The following is a 23,444-nucleotide window of genomic DNA, read 5'->3' on the forward strand; positions in this document are numbered from 1 at the left end:
GGCTTCTTAAAAGAAAAATAGTGTGCCTATTTAAAACTATAGCATATGACAGAATCAAAAACTAGTTATACATTTAGAATCTAAAACTGTCAATTCAGAAAGTTGGTTATAGTTCTTGGCTTTTAAATTCTCAACCTTTCTAAATCATCAGTAGCTTAGATGACATAATGGGAAAAGACTCTCCTTAACACTGTAACATTGTTACTGTTAACATCCATGATTTTACAATAGAGAATTTTCTCTGTTTTGGTATAAAAGGAATTCTCAATATTTGCAATTAATTCTAGAAGGCATTCTGAAATCATATTCCACTCCAAGTAAAAATAATTTCTTTGGCATTAAAGTAAACCAGCTTCTTGTTTTCACATTTTTTTTCTTGCAAAATAATGATAATTGAAAGTTCTTAATGAGCCCTGTGGGTACCTGGACCAATCACATGCATTATTTCCTATAATCCTCACTACAAGCCTGCAAGATAGGTACTGTTCTTACACTTTTTAATGGGAGAGAAACCTGGGCTCCCAGTTTTCTTGCCGAAAGTCATAGCTTGCAGGCGACAAAACTGACTTCAGACTCCTGCACTACTAAATCTTGCACACACCTGCTATTGAGTGCCTACTTTTGAGTGAAGTAGTATTTGTTAATTCTTTACTGTCCTTAAATCTTGTATTTTGACTAACCTTTAACTTGCTTTACAAAATCAGATTGTGATTTTTGTCAGACATTTCTCCCAGAAGTAATTTTTTAAGATCAAAATAGCCTGCATAAGTTAACTTTTACCTTTGGAAGTAAAATGTTATAATAGATATGTAGCTTCTATAAGCTTTAGTAAATATCTTCCTTTTGTCTTTTCTTTTTTGATCTGCTAATGTATGTGTGTACCAGGTAGGTGAGCGCACGCACACACACACACAAATGAAGAAACATGTATATAAAGAAACTGAAGGACAGTTTTAAATTTCAGTTTTGAAGCAGACTGACCATCAGTTACAGAGAAACAATGAAAGAAAATGTTTAACTTTTTTTTTAACCTGAACAAAAATAGTCCTTAATACCATTTGGTTCTCAAAGGAAATAGACAGTGATAGTGTTACTTTCTGTTTCTCCTTAGAAAACTCTAAGGCAGTAGTACAGTGCACAGTAATGCCGTCAAGGGAGGTGGGTAGCTTTTTTCCATTAAATGCCTTTTTTCCCTCCCTCTTCTTGATTTCAGGTGTCAGAAACTATTTAAAAGAAGCATTGGTGAATATAATTGCTGTGCACGCAGAGGTAAGCTGTCATTAGATGTTCTTAAGAAATATGGGTAACTGGAAAACAACACAAAGAGGCAAATTTGATGGTTTTTCTGGTAGTCTTTTTTCCCTTCAGAATATATCTTGGGTATAAATAAAACACAACTCTAACACATGCACACACACACATGTGCTTTTACTATGAGAGTTTTTTTTTTTTTCTGAAATTGTGTTTAAAACTAAATCCATTAATGTTCAAAAGGTAAGGAGAAGAGAGATTGTTTTTTTCACCTTGGTTTGGAAGGAATATTAAATCCCTTATCTTGCAAAATTCATTAACCTCTTTTTAACCAGAATACAAATAAGCTTTGGTGTCTTATTCACGTGGCAATGTGTTCTTACATAGTGGCTGGGAATCCAGAAAACTAGACTTGTTAGAAAGATAGGCTGAAAGGGCAGGCCGAGGTTAGGAAGCAGGTGCATGGTTTCCTATCAGTGACTGACATAGGTACATGTGGATGTTGATGCTTCTGGTTCATGCTAAAACTTGCCCTCACTTGAAGCATTATCATCTTAAGCTTTACGTTAACATCCTTTGTTAACGTCCTTCTTAGAAGGACTCTTCTAAGGAACATCAAAAGAGGCACAGCTACCACCATTATCACCACTATGACTACGAATTCTATAATTTCACAATCCATTACTCACTGCTTTGCCAGTACTTTCAGAGTGGTTATGGCTCATACACAGATTGGTGACCAGATAAAATAAGGCCCACAAAGATGTTATCATTAGATAATTTCCACTGTTGCTTGAGTGCCTTTTAAGCTGCATGCATCTGATGTAGGTGTATTTAGTTTATACCACTGTCTTCATCAAAAAGTATCAGAGGTTGTCAAGATAAACTGGAAAACATGGATAATCAAGGCTAAAGCAAAAGAGTAACCAAAGGAAACAGAGAATGCTATCTTGTTCCTGAATTTGTCTCTAAGTTTGAAGCAGCTAGAGCACAAAGAGAAACGTAGTATGTTATGTTTTCATTTCTTAGTAAAGGAAAACATACACATTCTTCTATGGAAGTATTATATATATGATTTAACTCCAGCAAGAATTTATCACATACATTTTTAATGATTTTATCATCAAAGATATACAAATGCTTTTTTGTTATGTTAGCTTCCAATAAAATTAGAGTATAAATTAAATCATCACTCAGTGAAAGCATTTCTGTGGTAGATGAACAGGTGGTAGTCAGAGGAATTGCAAAATATGTATGCCTTTTAGTGATGACAGTAATTCCTAAAGAGGCAGCTTTTATTAATGTCCACTATAAGTAACCATGATTTGTATGAGGTTTTTCAAACCCCCTTCTAATTTATCCCAGTGACTGGAAGTAGAATTTCATTCATAATGTTTATTTACTATTTCCCACATGATCTTAACTTGACAAATTTATAAATCAACGTAGTAAAATGTTTCACTACATTTTCAAATATAATAGTTCTTATTCTGAAAATACCAAGATTCAAAGTTTAAAAATAATCTTTTTTGTCGAATGAAAGGAAACACATATGAAATTCGGCAAACAATAAAATTGGGGACTTTGTTGTCCAATATGCAATAATGTGCCCAGTTGATACGGTGTTTGTTTCGATCTAAGAAGAGTCTGACCCCATATGTTTTTCTTTTAATTGTGGTAAAAAAACTGACACAGTGTGTTTTTATTTCTATAATTTCATATTTCTAAATTTCTATAATTTCTATAATATTTCCTTTTGTGAAAAGGGCAAGAGGAAGATGAAATCTTTGAAACTATTTTTAGTTTGTCAACATCAACAACACCTTTCAAAATTATATTTGCCTATATATTTTTAGAGGATTAGTTTTTGCCATTAATCACTTAGTACAACTGTATCTTCTGTCTGTATCTTCCTTTCATTCATAATTGTGATCCTTTAAAAATATGGCTTAGAAGGCCTGTGAGTTATTTTGTTTTGTGCATCTCTTTGTTTTTAACAAATTCAAGTCAGGAAATGTTCCTATAACACATCATTTGCTCTTATTTTAAACCCTTCCATCAGGTGTTCACTATTTCCAAAGAATTGGTACCTCGAGTTCTATCCAAGGTGGTGGAAGCAGTTTCTGAAGAGCTAAGTCGACTGATGCAGTGTGTTTCATCCTTCAGCAAAAATGGAGCATTACAGGTACCAAAATCATTCAGTTCCATGTTGAACTTTTATTTCATTTAAAACATATAAAATGTATTTGTAGTCATCAATCTTATATATAGACAGGTGTTTGTGAATCTACCAATTGGAGATCTACATCTTCTCTATTGCATAAGCCATACCATACCCATGCATTGTCTACAAATTTTAGAGTTTCTGTTTCTGTAGAGTAGAGCAAGATCTTAACTCTTCTGAAATTTTCTGAATGCAGATTCCTTCTAAAGTTATGTGACTTTTTTTTTTTTTTAGTTTGCAGCTGTCTTCACTACATCCAGTTTCACAGGAATTTTTAGCAACTTAACTTTTAATAAATCTTTTCAAACCATTCAGTGCAGTTTTCATAGAAATGACAAGTCTCTTCACACTCATAATCCATTGGTTTTATGTTGTAGTTATTTAAATTACATAGTTATAATAACAATTATAACTTCTATAAACCAAATATGTCTTGGTATGCATATAACCAAATTGACAATAGCAAAGGTGTTCATGCATAGGGAGAGTTATCTGCTACCTATGAACTGCAGTGATTTAGAGCATTGCAATTGCGCTTTTAAAGGGCACCTGTTGGGATGAGCACTGGGTGTTGTATGGAAACCAATTTGACAATAAATTTCATATTAAAAAATAAAAAAATAAAAATAAATAAGAAAATAAAAGGTACTGGCAGTTTTGCTTCCAGTAGTGGCTGAGGAAGTTTCTGTCAACCAATTCCCTACAGATAATATAATCTTGAATAATATTTAAGAATAAAAGGTGTAAAAACAAAAACCTGAAGATATTAGAGAATGACCATTAGTGAGTGATTCTAGAAGAAATGGTACTTGGGGAATTTTTCACTTTTTACAAATTTTAGCCTACAGGCCAACAGATGCCTAAAACTTCACAAAACCTGCTATCTTTCTGGCTTGAAGAATAGGCTTCAGAGCAACCACAGTTACAGGAAAGTGAGGATGGTATCCCAGAGAGCAGAAAACAAAAACCACAAATTTTGTATGTACACTGCCTAAATCACAGGTTGTTCCCTGAACTACACATGCGTGATTAAACTCTACTGCAACCAGCCCAGTTAGACTAGAAGAATTGAAGTAAGAATTGAAGTGCTTGCCCAAGAGCTGAGAGTTTTCAGTTTGAATCCAGATAAGTTAATTGCTTGCTAAAATGAATGAAACAAAGATCAGTCCTCTTCAGTGTCATGTAATAGAATCCAGAGTCTCAAAAAAAAAAAAAAAAAAAAAAGAGAGAGAGAGAGAGAGAGAGAGAGAGAGCGCCAAACCATAAGAGACTCTTAAAAACTGAGAATAAACTGAGGGTTGATGGAGGGTGGGAGGGAGGGGAAAGTGGGTGATGGGCATTGAGGAGGGCACCTGTTGGGATGAACATTGGGTGTTGTAACCAATTTGACAATAAATTTCATATTAAAAAAAAAGAATCCAGAATCTCCAGTCACATTATTGATGGTGTCCAGGAAACAATCCAAATATACTTAAGGCACAAACAAGATAAAACAGGAAAATGTGACCCACTCTTAATAGAAAAGACAATCAACTGAGACCAATCTTGAGATAATGCAGTTGTTGGAATTTGAAGACAAGGACTTTAAAGCTTCCCTATTCAGTGATTTAAAGATGACTATCCATACTCATAATGAATAGATAGATAGGAAATCTCAGCAGAAAAATAGAAACCCTAAAAAAGGAACTAAATGGAATTCTGGAATGGAGAAATACAGAATATGATTTTTTTGAAGTCTTCTAGATGTGAATAACAGCAGAATAGACAAAAGAGAAAGTCAGTGAATTTGTAGATCAACAGAAATTACCAAATTTGAAGAACAGAGAAAAGAATCATTGGAAAAAAATGAATGCAACTTCAGAGACCACTGGGACAATGTCGAAAGGTCTAGCATACATGTAATTCAATTTCCAGAAGAGTCAGAAATGGTTAATCAGTACATGAAAGGATGGTCAACATCATTGGTTATCAGAGAAATGAAAATTAACACTACAATAATATACCATTACATATCCACCATGATGAAGAAAATTAAAGACTTAAAAATACCAACTGTTGGCAAGACTGAAGAGAAATTAGAGATCGTACGAATTGTTGGGACAGTAAAATAGTACAGTGACAAGAAAAGCTCTTTCTTATAGCACTACTAGGAATTTATCCAGAGGATACAGGAGTGCTTATTTGTAGGGGCACATGTACCCCAATGTTTTATAGCAGCACTATCAACAATAGCCAAATTTTGGAAAGAGCCCAAATGTCCATCAACTGATGAATGGATAAAGAAGATGTGGTTTATATATACAATGGAATACTACTTGGCAATGAGAAGGAATGAAATCTTGCCATTTGCAGCGATGTGGATGGAACTGGAGGGCATTATGCTAAGTGAAATAAATTAGAGAAAGACAGATACCATATGTTTTCACTCGTATGTGGAATTTTAGAAACTTAACAGAAGACCATGGGGAAGGGAAGGGGATAAAATAGTTACAAACAGAGAGGGAGGGAGGCAAACCATAAGAGACTCTCAAATACAGAGAACAAACTGAGGGTTGGTGGTGGGGGGCACATGAGAAGGAGAAAATGGGTAATGGGCTTTGAGGAGGGCATTTGTTGGGATAAGCACTGACTGGATGTTGTATGTAAGCAATGAATCATGGGAATATAGTCCCAAAACCAAGAGCACACTGTATACACTGTATGTTAACTAACTTGGCAATAAATTATATTTAGAAAATAAACAAATATACATATGTATATCTATACATATGTATACATTTATATATATATATATACACACACACACACACACACACACACACACATAGAAAAGAAAACCTCTTACTTTAAAAAAAAAAAAAACTAACCAAGAGAGCTGAAAACAAAATAGCCAAAAGCTGGAAACAGCCCGGGTATTCATCAGTAGAATAAGTAAACTGTGATATGTTCATAAAACCAAATGCTATTCAGCATTAAAGAGGACAGAATTACTGGTACCACCTGGATAAATCTCAGGAGCATTCAGCTGAGTGAAGGAAGGCTTACACAAAAGCTCATATACTGTATGGGGTTCATTCACATGAAATTCTCAAATAGATAAAACTATCTATGGTGGAAAAAGTCTCAGGATAGTGCTTTCCTCTGGGTGGTTGAGATTAACTAGGGAGGGGCCTGTTGGCTAAATTCTCTCAAAACTAGCAGGGAAGGGTTAGGAAGAGGTACCATATTTAGCTAGAGAACTTTTTTGATAAATACATGTCCAGGAGACTGCTGACCACCATGACTGTTCCAACTTCTAATATTCTAATACTTCCTAGGAATTAGGCAGTCATTTCTATATTGGAAAAGTTCCAGTGAGTCTAAACCCCCCCATTTCCCCCTCTCCCATTGGGAATCCCTGTGTTAGACTGTTTTTCTATTAAGCAGATAATTCAGAAAGACTACAAGTTAACCTGTAATAATCACTTACATAAAGGGCCCATACCTCAATCTTCAGAACCTTCCTGAGAGCCATTTTAAAGAGGAATGGGATGACAGTTTGGTGATTTTAGCTGATCTTTTTTTTTTTTTAATTTTTTTTTTCAACGTTTATTTATTTTTGGGACAGAGAAAGACAGAGCATGCACGGGAGAGGGGCAGAGAGAGAGGGAGACACAGAATCGGAAACAGGCTCCAGGCTCTGAGCCATCAGCCCAGAGCCCGACGCGGGGCTCGAACTCACCGACCGCGAGATCGTGACCTGGCTGAAGTCGGACGCTTAACCGACTGCGCCACCCAGGCGCCCCATTAGCTGATCTTTTAACATGACATTTTCTGGTGTACAGTTCTATGTATATTTTATAAACACAGCTTTTATAGTTCACATAATTCATAGATTAATTTAAAACACCTATCACTTTGAATACAATTTGGGCATGAAGATTAGTTTTAAAGTGATTTAATCCTTCTGCAATATTCATCTAAAAGTTCTACCTTATTTTTACTTTTTGATATTCTCTTTGTAGATCTGTTTCAATATATAGAGTATCAACAATAGAGACAAACTGTCATGTGCATGCTTTCTAGTTACAAACTATTTTCTAGGCTTCTAAAGCACTGAAAAATGAAACCAAACAACTGCTTTCCAAGCAGAAAAAGTTTTACTGAATATACTGTGTCTTATATAAATCAGCATTTATCTTGATTGTTTACAAAATTTCTCTTACCATTGTTTTATGTTTTATGTACTCCTGGAGAATAAGGGCTGTCTCTTTTACTTTTTTTTTTAATTTTTTTTTTTCAGTTTATTTACAAGTTGGGGAGGGACAGAGAGAGGAAGAGGCAGAATCCCAAGCAGGCTTCACACTGTCAGTACAGAGCCTGACACAGGCAGAGCCTGAACTCACGAATCTTGAGATCTTGACCAAATCAAAAGTCCAGTGCTTAACCAGCTGAGCCACCCAGGTGCCCCACAGCTATCTCTTTTTAATAGTCTCCTGAACATTATACACACTGTGGATGCCTGAGTCAAAGGTAGAAGGTGTGTAATGTGGTTGTCATTCAGAGCCTCTTCAGGAGCTCTGAAAACAAGTGATCTGCATGTAAAGTCATTTCAAGATCGCAAAGAAGTTTAAGCTTTAGATTACCATGTTTTGTTTTGTTTTGTTTTCTTAAAAGTTTTATGCAAGATATGGGGCACCTGGGTGGCTCAGTCGGTTGAGCGTCTGACTTTAGCTCAGGCCATGATCTCACCGTTCGTGAGTTTGAGCCCTGCGTTGGGCTCTGTGCTGACTGCTCAGAGCCTGGAGCCTGCTTCAGATTCTGTGTCTCCTTCCCTCTCTCTGCCTCTCCCCCCACTCATGCTCTGTCTGTCTCTCCTTCAGAAATAAATAAACATTTAAAAAAATTTTTTTTAAGTTTTACGCAGATATAACTCATCTGCCACAAGGTAGATGAGTGTTGTGTTGTCTACAAGGTAAAAGTGCACACAGTTCAGTGATTTTTTTTTTATTGTGTTCACAGAGTTGTAGTCATCAACACACTCAACTTCAGAACAATGCACCCTAGAAGAAACCTTGAACCCATTAGCAGCCGCTTTCCACTGTCTTTACAACCACCCTTCCCATCCACAGACAAGCAGCATTCTGGTTTCTTTCTCCGTGATTTTCTATCCCAATGAATTGCCTATTCAAAAAATTTCATACAAATGGAGTCCCACAAATATGACTTTTGGTAACTGGCTGCCTTCATTTAGCATAATGTTTTCAAGGTGCACACATATTGCAGCATATACCAGTACTTAATTTCTTTTGATGACTGGATAATATTCCATTGTATAAATATACCACATTTTCTTTATCTGCTCATCATTTGATGGACATTTGGGTTATTTTCTACTTTTTCACATAAACGTATTTATGTGTTTTAATTTCTCTTGGGTATATACATAGGAGGGAAATTGCTAGGTCATATGGATACCCTATGTTTGATCTTTTGATGAATTGCTTGAGTGTCTCAAAATTATTTTTTTAAGTTTATTAATTTATTTTGTGAGAGAGGGGAAGAGCATGAGCAGGGGAGGACCATAGAAAGATCCTAAGCAGTCTCCTTGCTGTCAGTGCGGAGCCCAACATGTTTTTCCGAACCATGAAATCATGACCTGAGCCAAAATCAAGATTCAGAAGCTTAACTGACTGAAACACCCAGGTGCCCCTGACAGACTGTTTTTAAACTGGCTGTTCCATTTTACTTTCCTAACAGCAATGCATAAAGATTCCAATTTCTCCACATCCTAACCAATACTTGTTACTACCTTATGTTACTGATTATAGACATCTTAGTGTATGTCAAGGGTATCTCATTGTGTGGGTTGTTTTTTTACTTTCTTGATGCTATAGTTCACCACACATAAGTTTTTAATTTTAAGTTTAATTTATCAATTTTTCTTTTGTTGCTTTTACCTTTTAAAAAAGTTTTTATTTTAATTCCAGTTAAATACAGTGTTATATTAGTTTCAGGTGTACAGTATAGTGATTCACCAGTCCATACATCACCCAGTGCTTATCATGACATGTGCACTTCTTAATCCCCATCACCTATTTAACCCATCGCCCACCTTCTCCCCACTGGCAATCATCAGTTCTCTATACTTGAGTCTGTTTTTTTTATTTCTCTCTCTCTCTTTCCTTTGCTTCTTTGTTTTGTTTCTTAAATTCCACATATGAGTAAAATTATATGGTATTTGTCTTTCTCCAACTGAATTTATTTTGCTTTGCATAATACTCTAGCTATATCCATGTCATTGCAAATGGCAAGCTTTCATTCCTTTTTATGACTGAATAATATTCCATTGTATATATATACCACATATTTTTAATCCATTCATCAATCAGTGGACATTTGGGCTGCTTCCATAATTTGGCTATTGTAAATAATTCCACAGTGAACACAGGGTGCACATATCTCTTTATTTCTGTTTTTGTATTCTTTCAGTTAATACCCAGTAGTGTAATTGCTGGATCATAGGTTAGTTCTATTTTTAACTTTTTGAAGAACCTCCATACTGTTTTCTACATTGGCTGCACCAGTTAGCATTCCCACCAACAGTGCACAAGGGTTCCTTTTTCTCCACATCCTTGTCAACACCTGTTGTTTCTTGTGTTGTTAATTTTAGCCATTCTGACAGATGTGAAGTGTTACCCCATTGTAGTTTTCGTTTCCACTTCCCCAGTGATCAGTGATATTGACCATCTTTTCATGTGCCTATTGGTCATGTCTATGTTTTCTTCGGAAAAATGTCTGTTCATGTCTTCTGCCCATTTTTTAATTAGAGTGTTTTTTAGATGTTGTATAATTTTTTAATATATTTTACATACTAACCCTTTATCAGATATGTCTTTGCAAATATCTTCTCCTACTCCGTAAGGTTGCCTTTTAGTTTTGTTGATTGTTTCCTTCTCTCCAGAAGCTTTTTATTTTGTAGTCCCAATAGTTTATTTTGTTTCTGTTTCCCTTACCTCAGGAGACGCATGTACAAAATATGTACTATGGCCAATGTCAAAGAAGTTACAACTTGTGTTCTCTTCTAGGATGCTTTGATTTCAGGTGTCATATTTAGGTCTTTAATCCATTTTGAATTTATTTTTGTGTATGGTAGTATAAGAAAGTGGTCCAGTTTCACTCTTTTGCATGTTGCTATCCAGTTTTCTGAACACTATTTGTGGAATAGTGATAGCAGAGACTGCTATCCAGTTTCTGAACACTATTTGTGGAAGAGACTGTTCTTTTCGCATTGGATATTCTTTCCTTTCCTGCTTTGTCGAAGATTAATTGACCATATGGTCGTGGGTTTATTTCAGAGTTTTCTATTCTGTTCTATTGATCAATGTGTCTGTTTTTATACCAGTATCATACTGTTTGACCCCAATGGCTTTAACAATTTCTTCAGGCTGTACAATTTGTTGGCATAGAGTTTTTCATAATATTCCCTTATAATTGTACTTCTGTGCTGTTGGTTGTTATTTCTTCTCACTCATTTGTGATTTTTTTTGAGTCTTTTTTTTTTTTGATAAGTCTGGCTAGAGGTTTATCAATTTTATTGATTTTTTTTCCCAAAAGACCAGTTCCTGGTTTCATTGATCTGTTCTTTTTTTTTTTTTAAAGTTTCTATATCATTCATTTCTACTCTAATCTTTATTAATTCCCATTTTCTGCCGGTTTTCAGTTTTGTTTGTTGTTCTTTTTCTAGCTCCTTTAGGTATATTTAGGCTATTTGAGATTTTTCTTGCTTCCTGAGGTAAGCCTGTATTGTTGTATACTTCACTGTTAATGACTGCTTTTTCTGCATTCCACAGGTTTTGGCTTGTTGTGTTTTCATTTTAATTTTGTTATATGTACTTTATTATTTCTTCTTTGACCCTGGTTGACTCATTCATTGTTTAATAGAATGTTATTTAACACCATATATTTGTGTTATTTCCAGATTTTTTTCATGTAGTTGACTTATAGTTTCATACCATTGTGATCAGAAAAGATGCATCATATGACTTTGATCTTTATGAATTTGTTGAGGCTTGTTTTGTGGGCTAATATGTGATCTATTCTGGAGAATCTTCCATGTGCACTTGAGAAGAATGTGTACTCTGCTGTTTTAGGAGAGAATGTTCTGAATATATCTGTAAATCCATGTGGTCCAGTGTATCATTCAAAGCCATTGTTTCCTTGTTGATTTTCTATTTAGATAACCTATCCATTTGATGTAAATGAGATGTTAAAGTCTTCCACTGTTACTGTATCATTATCAATTAGTTCTTTTATTTTGTTATTAACTGTTATATGTATTTGGTTTCTCCCATATTGGGTGCATAAATATATAGAATTGTTACATCTTCTTGTTGGATTGTCTCCTCTATTATTATATACTATCCTTCTTTGTCCCTTGTTACAGTCTTTGTCTTAAAGTCTATTTTTGTCTGGTATAAGTATTGCTATGCTGACACTTTTTTTTGACATCCATATGAATGATAGATGTTTCTCCATCCTCTCACTTTCAATCTGCATGTATCCTTAGATCTAAAATGAGTCTCTCTAGTCTCCGTAGACAGCAGGATCTTGTTTGTTTTGTTTTGTTTTGTTTTGTTTCCATTCAGTCACCCAGTGTTTCTGATTGGAGCATTTAGTCCATTTACATTCAGAGTAATCACTGATAGATATGTATTTATTGACATGTTATTTCATGTTTTGTGGTTGTCTTCTGAAGATTTTCTCTGATCTTTCTTTCTTTCATGATTTTCTGGTTTTCTTTAGTGATATCATTGGATTTCTTTCTCTTTATTCTTTGCAAATTTATTAGTGGTTTTTGATTTGTGGTTACCGTTGGGTTTGTGTATAACATCTTGTGCATATAAAAGTCTATGTTCAGTTGATGGTTATTTAAGTTTGAACCCACTCTTTTCTCCTCCCCACACTTTAGGTATATGGTGTCATATGTCAAATCCTTTTATTTTATGAGTTCATTGACTGATTTTTTTTACAGAAATATTCCTTTTTGCCACTCTTATGTTTCCTATCTTCATACTGTAATTTTTGGTTTTTCCTTTCCACTCAGAGTCTCCTATTTCTTGCATGGCTGGTTTAGTGTTCACAAACTCTGGGAACCTCTATTTTTCTTCTGTTCTAAATGATAGCCTTTCTGGATGGAATATTGTTGGCTGCAGATTTTTCCCATTCAGCACTTTGAATATATCATGCCACTGCCTTCTGGCTTGCAATGCTTCTGCTGAAAAATTCCCTGCTAGCTTTATGGAGTTTCCCTTGTATGTTACTGTCTTCTTTTGTCTTGATGCTTTAAATTTTTTTTTTCTTTATCACTGTATTTTGCCAATTTAATTACAATATACCTTGGTATGGGTCTGCTTTTGTTGAATTTGTTGGGGAATCTCTGGGCCTCCTGGATCTGGATATCTGTTTCCTTCCCTAGATTAGGGAAGTTTTCAACTACTATTTCTTTAAATAAATTTTCTGTCCCCTTTTTTCTCTCTCTTCTTCTTCTTGATTTCCTATAATACAAATGTTATTATGTTTGATGGAGTTACTCAGTTTCCTAAGTCTATTCTTATTTTACATACTTCTTTTTCTCTTTTTGTTTACCTTGATTACTTTTCATTACTCTGTCTTCTAGGTCATTAATTCATTCCTCTGCTTCTTCCAGCCTGCTATTCATTCCATCTAGCATGTTTCTAATCTCATTTATTGCACTCTTCATCTCTTATTGGTTCTTTTTTTTATCTTCATTTTAAGGGTCTCACTGATGCCTTCCATTTTTCTCAAGTCCAGGGAGTATCTTTATGATCATTGCTTTAAATACTCCATCAGGAATGTTACTTATGTTTTGCTGTGGCCTTGTCCTATTCTTTCATGAGACAAATTTCTGTCTTTTAATTTTTCCTAAGTCGCTGTGCCTTTTTCTGTGTTAGGAAAATCAGCTATGGTCCTGTTCCTGAGAGTAATGGCCTTACCTGGAAGAGGTCAGTGCCCTGCTGGGTAGTGTCTCCTGTTTTCTAGGGCCTGGTGCTTCCAGGAGTGTCTCCAGTGTGTGCTGCGTGTGCTCTGCTATTTTGTTCTGGCCACTTTATCTTTCAGGCCAGTTGTTGCAAGTGGCTCTTTGCCTATTGTGGGCAATGTGTGGCCCCTGGCCTGCATGTGGCACATTTTATCTAGGTGTGCTCTGGTCTGCTTATAATATGACACCTGTCACCATCACTGCCGGAACTGAGGCTGTGCAAAACTCCTGATTGGAGAGACATTGTGTTGGCAGGTTTTGGGGCCAGTGTTCTGGGGGAGGGGACCTACCATGCCATCACTGAGCTAAGTGTGACTGGGAAGGGCAGTTCCACAGGAGCTTGGGGGACAGGGCTTGATGAAGCAAGTTAGGTAGTGAGTGTGGTGCTGTGCTGGTTCCCACAGGTGGTCCTGTGCTTATGCTGACGGGCAAGGGAGGGAAATGGTGCCTTCCAGTTCCTTTGTTCCCTTGAGCGGGTCTCTTTGTGAACACTGTCTCCTGGGACACGCTTCATGATGAGCAAATAGCCTCCCCACTGTGTGCCCCAGGTGCTTTTCAGATCACTGTTTCCATGCTGTGTCAAGGTTGTTTCCTTCCTTCTCTCTAAGAGCAGCACAGTGCCCTGTGGACTCTGTCCCAGCCAAGTCCATTGTTTAAAACTCTAGACTTTCCACCCTGTTGGTTGCAAGAACTTACAATATTCGGCCCCTCTCACTTTCTTTTCCAATTGCAATGGGGATTTATTTTCCTTATGTCTATCTCTTGCCCTTCTCTGTGACTGTGGCTCCCTCCCCACTGCAGCTGCCGTGATATGTCTTCAACACCACATCTTTGCACTTCCTGCCCTTTTGCATGTGGCCTCTTCTCTACCTTTAATTGTGGAGTTTTTTCCGTCAGTCTTTAGGTCAGTTTCTGGGGTATTTAAGATGATTTGGTAGTTATCTAGCTGTATTCATGTGATAAGGTGAGCCTAGAGTCTTCATACACTGCTACCATCTCCCAACTCCTGCTGACCTTTTACAAAACTTAGGCTGTAAGCTTTGCCTATTCCAAGAGCTCACGAAATTTGGGCCCTCTCACTTTCCAAGCCAATTGCTATGGGAATTTATTTTCCTTGTGCACTCTCCTATATGCTAGTCTGTTTCTTGTCCTTCTCTGTGACCATGGTGGCCACAATCTGTTTCTCTCTCAAACCACATCTGCATACTTCCTATCTTCTTCAGTGTGGCCTCTTCTCTACCTTTATTTTTAGAGTTTGTCCTGCCAGTCTTCAGGTCAATTTCTGGGGTACGTAGGATAATTTGATAGTTACCTAGTTGTATTCGTAGTATGAGGTGAGCCCAGGGTACTCTTACTCCACTGCCATCTTCCCCTCCTTCTTCATTGCTTACACTTTTGATATCGTTTCTAAGAAGGCTTGCCTAGCCTAACATTACAAAGACTTACTCCTGCTCTCTTCTATGTGTTTCAGAATTTTATCCCTTCCATTATGTCTGTGATCCATTTTGAGTTCATCTTTGTGTTAAGAAAGGGATCCAGGTTCAATCGTTTGCATGTGGCTATCCAGTTTTCCCAGCACTATTTGTTGAAGAACGTGTTCCTTCCCCCATTGAATGGTCTCAGCACCCTTGTCAGAATCCATTGATCATAAATGTTAAGGGTTTTTTTCTGGACACTCACTCCTAGTCTACTGATCTGTATTTCTGCCCATATAACAGTGCCACACTATCTTAAATATTGTAGGTTTATAGTAAGTTTTGATATCAGAAAGTGTTTCTCTCCCCAAAGGCAAGGGAATTAAAAGCAAAAGTGAATTACTGGGACCTTATGAAGATAAAAAGCTTCTGCACAGCAAAGGAAACAACCAACAAAACTAAAAGGCAACCAACGGAATGGGAAAAGATATTTGCAAATGACATATCGGACAAAGGGCTAGTATCCAAAATCTATAAAGAGCTCACCAAACTCCACACCCGAAAAACAAATAACCCAGTGAAGAAATGGGCAGAAAACATGAATAGACACTTCTCTAAAGAAGACATCCGGATGGCCAACAGGCACATGAAAAGATGTTCAGCGTCGCTCCTTATCAGGGCAATACAAATCAAAACCACACTCAGGTATCACCTCACGCCAGTCAGAGTGGCCAAAATGAACAAATCAGGAGACTCTAGATGCTGGAGAGGATGTGGAGAAACGGGAACCCTCTTGCACTGTTGGTGGGAATGCAAATTGGTGCAGCCACTCTGGAAAGCAGTGTGGAGGTTCCTCAGAAAATTAAAAATAGACCTACCCTATGACCCAGCAATAGCACTGCTAGGAATTTATCCAAGGGATACAGGAGTACTGATGCATAGGGCCACTTGTACCCCAATGTTTATAGCAGCACTCTCCACAATAGCCAAATTATGGAAAGAGCCTAAATGTCCATCAACTGATGAATGGATAAAGAAATTGTGGTTTATATACACAATGGAATACTACGTGGCAATGAGAAAAAATGAAATATGGCCTTTTGTAGCAACGTGGATGGAACTGGAGAGTGTGATGCTAAGTGAAATAAGCCATACAGAGAAAGACAGATACCATATGGTTTCACTCTTATGTGGATCCTGAGAAACTTAACAGGAACCCATGGGGGAGGGGAAGGAAAAAAAAAAAAAAAGAGATTAGAGTGGGAGAGAGCCAAAGCATAAGAGACTGTTAAAAACTGAGAACAAACTGAGGGTTGATGGGGGGTGGGAGGGAGGAGAGGGTGGGTGATGGGTATTGAAGAGGGCACCTTTTGGGATGAGCACTGGGTGTTGTATGGAAACCAATTTGACAATAAATTTCATATATAAAATTAAAAAAAAATAAAATAAATAAATAAAGTGGCAAAAAAAAAAAAGAAAGAAAGAAAGTGTTTCTCTATTTGTGTATTCTTTTTTCAAAATGGTTTTGTCTGTTTTGGATCAGCCTGTCAGTTTTTGTAAAAGAAACAACCACCAAACAAACAAAAGCCGGCTGTGATTTTAATAGACATTGCATTGAATCTGCAGAGCTGTATCTTAGTTTTTGAGATTAAAGTCAGTGTGCCCAAAAGAGCATAGGTGTAAGGAAGTAAACTGATCCACTTCCTTAAATCTGTGGTGTGGGGTTATAATCCAGGGATAGTGTTTCAAATTTTGCTTCCTCTCAACAAGCAGACTAAAGGAAAAATTACTAGTTAGGTAGAAAATACAGATTGTGGGAAAACACCTGGACAGGTTGAACTTTTTATAGTAAGGTATCTGACTCTCTGCCTTCACACAGGCATACTTGACTCTAACTCAATTTTCAGTAAAATAATATTTTATCATACCTGATTTCTGTGGAGTGTTTTAGAAAATCTGTTCATAACTAACAGTCACCATGGCAGGTGGGGGGTAAAACTACATGGCAGTAGTCTTCTGTCAACCCTGTCCCTGCAGTAATAAGCAGTCTAGAGACTGTCCCCACATCACTTGTTTCAATTTAATAACTGGTACAGTTCCATATTGTCACTTGTCCTTTTCTCATCTTCAGGCACGGCTTGAAATCTGTGCTTTGAGGGATACTGTGGCTGTTCACCTGACACCTGAAAGCAAGTGAGATGCTTAACATTCTTGTTATGAGTGCTTCACTAAAAATAAAGCTTATCTTTGTAAAGATAACTAATCAGAGTGAGTGCTCATGATTGCGATGTGATAAAGTTTATATTTGATTAATTTTTACCTAAAAAGCATAATAAGCCAATGACTCCTAATACTGGTTCTTTGTAGCATAATATAAAAGAAGAAATATGTAGTATGGTTTTATGTTTTTCATTCACTAAGATAAATCTCAGTCTCATAAATGATATAGCAGAGCATTATATACTTCTTTTTAAAATGAGAAAATGAGAATTGCGTCTTACTCTATTCATAGCAGACTCTGAGGGACAATTTAAAGATTGTAAATATCAGCATAAGAGGAAGCCTTGTGGTTTCTCTGAAAATTTTTGTAGTGGAAATTTGATGATAATTTTTAGCTGTTTTGAATGAAAGTCAGGATTTCCTATCATCGAAATATCAGCAGTAGGTGAACTGAAACATCAGTAACTACTTGCGTATACAAAATTGTTTATTCCATTGGCAATATTACTTAGGAAAAACTGGGTTATATTGTTAATATGCCTGAGAATACAAGTAGTATACAAATAAAATGTTTAAGGACATTTAAAAAGTTTTTCCTAATGAATTGAACTTAGCTTCTTATTCTTATTCATGATGGCTGACCAGAAGACATTTCTGGATGGTTCCCATGTTAGTTATTTAATGATTCCTTTTCCCAGCCATCATTTTTCTACACAAAGTGTTAAGTAATAGATGATAGAGGGCACTCAGTCCAAATTTGATGTGGGTGCATGCTTTGTGTAAGTACCTAGATATTTATTCCTACTAATTTAACCTTTTAGCGCCTAACTGCCTCATCTATAAAAGAAAGATAATAAATACTTTCTAGGCAAAGTTTTAGGGGAATTAAATGAAAAAATATGCCAAGTTACCTTCTAAACTATTGGTGCATTACAAATAATTAATGGTATCCTCTTCATCATCATCATTATTGTCATAATGTAAAAATAAAGAAATAATAGCATTACATTTTTTTGATTGAGTGAGAAAAGGTTTACAGGAAACAAGGTGATAACAGCAGACCCTCCTCTCTACATCAGGGAAGAGGAAAGTCATTTTGGAAAGGGAGCTAGGTGTCCCCACAAGCTGTAACCCATCCCTTGCCTTAACCAAGAACAACTGAAGCTTCCCAATACCAGTTTTTATAATCTGTTGGGACTTTGTAGTCTATTTGTTACTGTGATATTTGCCCCAAATAAGAGAAACATTGCTCAAAAGTATATTTACTGGTACAATGATGAGGATCTGTTTTTATAATAACAAAATTAAAAACCACCTTAAAGTCAAGAAAAATTAATTTCTTTACCATGGTCAAAGAAGAAGAGATAAGAAGTTAAAAAGTATTACTTAGTGACAAGTACAAGTTACTACCAAATAATTTCCCCTAAAATGCTTTTTATTTGATGCAGAAACTTTTTTGGTACTTTCTGTTTTAAATAGTTAAGCTTACCAAGTTGGTGTTTTTTTAATTTGTACTTTTTATGTTTTTTATGAAAAGAAGTGATGTTGAATTAAAATCAATCAGTCAATCTCTACTTATTCTACAAATTTTAAATATAATAACTAAATGCCAGAGACCATGTTTAGTTATTGTAAGAGATTGGCTGTTAATCAGGCCCTGTACATGTCAATACTGTAAATGTCCCCATTTGTATAATCTGTCACAAGACCATCCCTATTTCTACTTAGTTTCCTTCCTTTCTTACCAGTTGCTTAACACTTCAGTTTTATTTTGAAAAGACTTTTTTAAAATTAAACATGTCCACATTAAGCCCTCATTAAAGTAGCATCTTTTGTAAAAATCAGTCTCTTTTAGCTTTTCTGTTTCACTTCATAGTTGAGTTTTTGACCCTACTCCTACAAGGCCTCTGTGTGGGAACTATACCCTGTACCCTCAACTTTTACTTTTACTTTTTCTGTTGTTTTTCACTTTTACTTTTTCTCATATTTTTACATGCTTCACTAGCTTATACTGGTTTCTTTATATTTAAGATATGCTTAAGAATTTTTAATGATGCTCTTAATTCCCCATAGAAATATGAAATTTTTCAACTTAAATTTTGCTTCTCTGTGTTCCAGGTCTAGTTTTAAACAGGCTTTGGAAGCTCTGCCTCAGCTCTCAAGTGGAGCAGATAAAAAGTAAGTACTATATACTGTTTTCAAGGGCCAGTTAAGATGTGTTGAATGAGATTTTGTTACCTAAAAGTACTCTTTGTATAGGTAATGATTTGTACTTAATAGCCTTTGATAGTATGCTGTACCTGGCTTGTCTCTGAAGTGACAGAATAAGATAAAACCTTTCCCCTGGGTTTATGACAGTTCAGAAATTAGTTCCTTTCTTGCTTTAAGTGACTAATACAGAAAACATTTTAAGAAAGTTTATTTTGACTCACTCAGTAAACTGTATTATTGCCTTACATTTTTAAGAAGATAATTCTTAGAGAAATGTAAAAAGGACAGCATGATAAAATGCAGCACTTGATGATTATTTTCTTTTGAGTAGCTCAGCAATAGAAAGTAAATTTGTACACATGACATAAAAAAGTTGTATATGTTTCAGTAATACTATGTTAATGGTCTTGGTCAGAGTTTAAACTTTGCTACTCATAAAACAGGAAATTATTACCTGAGACAAAATGTAGGCCAGGCAAATTTCATAAATGCTCAACTTACCCTAGTCTGAAGCAGCGGAAACAATGTAGGTCTTTGTTTCTTCACTAACTATAACTGAAGTCCACCTGCCTTTGCATTTGGCTGATCAGTCTATAGACATGAAAACCTTGGTGTAAGCTGTGTAATTTTGCATAGGTCAATGTTATAGAAACTCAGAAGGCAGAGAGAACACATGAGTCTGGGAAAATGGGAGGAAAATGTCACATGGAGACAATTTTGAGCATTGTTAAACCCATGAAATAATCTGTTGACCCCAATCTCATTAAACGCACTTCTTGGTTGCTTCTTCTGAACCAAATGCACTCTAAGATTTCTGGCCCTAAAATTATACATCAAACCAGTTAAAGAAATTGATTATCAAGTAGTAGAATGATTTACCCAGTGGAATTAGAACTAGCCCTTACTCTTCTGGTGCTTAATTCACCACCTGAGTTTACCACTCTCTAATATTTGTTAAAGACAAAACTGCAAAATAGGAGGAACAGACAATAGACTGTTAGTTGGTGAGGGGTCAGGATGAAGAGAAAGGTGGCCACAAAGGGGCAACACGAGAGAATTTGGAAGGTGATGGAACTATTCTGTGCCCAATTATGGGAGTTATTAGGTTGCTAATATGTGTTCATTAACATTCATAGAACTGTATGCCAAAAAGAGTACATTTTAGTGTATATAGTTTTTAAGTGAATTAAAAAAAAAAAAGCAGGTGCAAACATTAATGTGTTTTAGGGGAGAAATCTAATTAATCTAGGGAAAGGAGACAGGAGGGAGATTTTTATATATAAATATACAGGTGTGTCTGTGTGTATTCCTTTTGATTAGCTTCTTTGATTAATTTACTTCTGTTATTGAGTTAAGAATCCATATGTAAATAACTTTTCAACAAGTAGAAGCTAAAACTAGGCAGTTGGCTCCCCCGAATGTTTTCTTATGTTGCTAGGCAACCTTCACTCTGCCAGGTTGTAAAATAGCCTCTCCTCCTTGCAGGTTACTGGAAGAGCTGCTGAACAAGTTCAAGAGTAGCATGCATTTGCAGCTCACCTGTTTCCAAGCTGCTTCTTCAACTATGATGAAAACATAAATACCTCCACAGTAAGGGCAGTCTAAAGATAACAAGTAATAAATTATTATTACTTTGTTAAGTGCGCTACAGGTATTAGCATATAAAGCATTAGGTTTGCAATCTCTGTCTCTTTTCCCCAAATTGGTAGCTTAGAAAGACGTTGGTATATGTTTTATTTCAACCAAAATGACCTTGTTTGAAATGCCCGAGCAGTAATTTGTTTTGTCATTTTTATTACATTAGGCCCTGTATGGCTTTAAAATACCTTTAAATATATATATTCTTAGCTAGATGTTGCATGATTAATGCTACAGGAAGAGATACCTTTCCAGAGAGTGCTTCAAGATGGCATATGATGTAACAAAAGCATTCTTCAGTGTCTCATATACCAGACTTTAGTGTCTCTAGCTTCCAAGGCACATGGAGACATTGGTAAGAAGAGATTTAGAAAGTTATATTTAGACATCTTTGGAACTTTAACTGTCCTAAACTGTACATCTGTACTTAAAAATACAAATACCTCACTCTCCTAACTCAAGTGGATTTTTAGAAAATTTGCCGTCTGCTTAAGAAAATGTTATATTTGGGGTAGATTATTTGTGCCCAGATGTCCATGAGTTAACTTTGTATTTTTCTGCCTAATTTTTATTTCTCACTGCGCTAATAAACATTAAGCACCTTTCAGTGTGTAGCCTTTCTTTGTTGCATTCACTCATAATTTAATGTGTCCTTTCATGTCAATGTGTTGCCTGTCATTGAGGACCCCGTTACTGCGGTGGAGCTTGGATACCCCAGTAGGTGCTGGTGGGAATAGCCACAGCCTTCACTGCCTCCTAAAGAACAAGCCAGGTCCCCTGGTGACAGCTGGCATTCCTGCCCACTGCTATTGACTCCTTCCCCCTCTGGTAATGTCTTTTCTCTCCACTGCTCCTTACCCTTTGAAGCATCTTGCTCAGTAACTAAAAGAACACTGCTCTGGCAGAGTCTATGTTTTCTGAAGATTTAAAGATGTTCCTCTGTTACCAGGCAGTAGGAACTGCTGATGCACCTCGTGCCATTTGTCCTACATTCGATGTTGACTTCGTTTACCAGAATAGGTGCAGGGCACCATGACCTCTTTCAAAGTCAGCTTCCCCTACCTAGCTGCATCATACCAGTTGCTTCAGAAAACTGAGTAATTCTCTTACCTGCAGGCTGTATGTCAGGGTTCTCAAATTTTTCTGTGGATGTCGCAGAGTCCCCTTTTTTAATGTGGAAATTAATATATTTACTAATAAAAGTAATTTTTTTTATTTTTTTATTATGAAATTTATTGTCAAATTGGTTTCCATACAACACCCAGTGATCATCCCAACAGGTGCCCTCCTCAATACCCATCACCCACCCACCCCACCCTTCCACCCCCCATAAACCCGCAGTTTGTTCTCAGTTTTTAGGAGTCTCTTATGTTTTGGCTCCCTCCCTCTCTAACCATTTTTTTCCTTCCCCTCCCCCATGGTCTTCTGTTAAGTTTCTCAGGATCCACACTAATACAAGTACTTTTAGAGTACAGTATAGCCAAGTACAGTATCATTTAAAATAAGTCAGTGCTGGGGCTTCTGGGTGGCTCAGTCTGAGTTCGGCTCAGGTCATGATCTGGCAGTTCATGAGTTCAAGCCCCATGAGATGTCAGGCTCTGTGCTGACATCTCGGAGCCTGGAGCGTGCTTCAGGTTCCATGTCTCCCTCTCTCTCTGCACCTTTCCTGTTCACACTCCATCTTTCTCTTTCTCTTTCTCTCGCTCGCTCTCTCCAAAATAAATGAACATTAAAAAAAATTAAAATAATTCAGTGTTGTTATGTTGGTTCATTTGGTGTATGGGGGAAATCATACTAACTGGAAGTAAAAGTTTAATTTCTACAAATTTGCTCCATAAAATTTACTAAGAAATATACAGAATATTGTCTCTCCTAAGCCTGGTAACTATTATATTTAACATGATTATGAACTAAATTACAAATCTGCAAGCCTGAATGTTTGTGTTATTTTAAATATCTAGTACAGAACATTAATCCAATAAAGAACATATTGGACAAAGGGCTAGTATCCAAAATCTATAAAGAACTTACCAAACTCCACACCCGAAAAACAAATAATCCAGTGAAGAAATGGGCAGAAAACATGAATAGACACTTCTCTAAAAAAGACATCCAGATGGCCAACAGGCACATGAAAAGATGCTCAACGTCACTCCTTTAGGAAAATACAAATCAAAACCACACTCAGATATCACCTCATGCCAGTCAGAGTGGCTAAAATGAACAAATGAGACTATAGATGCTGGTGAGCATGTGGAGAAACGGGAACCCTCTTGCACTGTTGGTGGGAATGCAAACTGGTGCAGCCATTCTGGAAAACAGTGTGGAGTTTCCTCAAAAAATTAAAAGTAGATCTACCCTATGACACAGCAATAGCACTACTAGGAATTTACCCAAGGGATACAGGAGTGCTGATGCATGGGGGCACTTTTACCCCAATGTTTAT

General features: G+C 36.4%; 1 protein-coding gene across 2 annotated transcripts in view; it reads left to right on the forward strand.

Annotated features, from left to right (window-relative positions):
* EXOC2 (exocyst complex component 2) overlaps positions 1 to 21,605 on the forward strand; it is a 283,378-nt gene extending 261,773 nt beyond the window's left edge. For both annotated transcript variants that reach the window (XM_006931507.5, XM_003985860.5), the window contains exons 24-28: positions 1,214 to 1,269; positions 3,314 to 3,436; positions 17,061 to 17,122; positions 19,268 to 19,327; positions 20,846 to 21,605. In XM_006931507.5, the coding sequence (XP_006931569.1) occupies positions 1,214 to 1,269; positions 3,314 to 3,436; positions 17,061 to 17,122; positions 19,268 to 19,327; positions 20,846 to 20,939 (395 nt within the window). In that variant the 3' untranslated portion in view covers positions 20,940 to 21,605. The remainder of the gene's footprint in view (positions 1 to 1,213; positions 1,270 to 3,313; positions 3,437 to 17,060; positions 17,123 to 19,267; positions 19,328 to 20,845) is intronic.
* Positions 21,606 to 23,444: the final 1,839 nt, after the last annotated feature.

This window comes from Felis catus, chromosome B2 (assembly GCF_018350175.1).
Source record: "Felis catus isolate Fca126 chromosome B2, F.catus_Fca126_mat1.0, whole genome shotgun sequence".
NCBI classification, from domain to species: Eukaryota; Metazoa; Chordata; class Mammalia; order Carnivora; family Felidae; genus Felis; species Felis catus.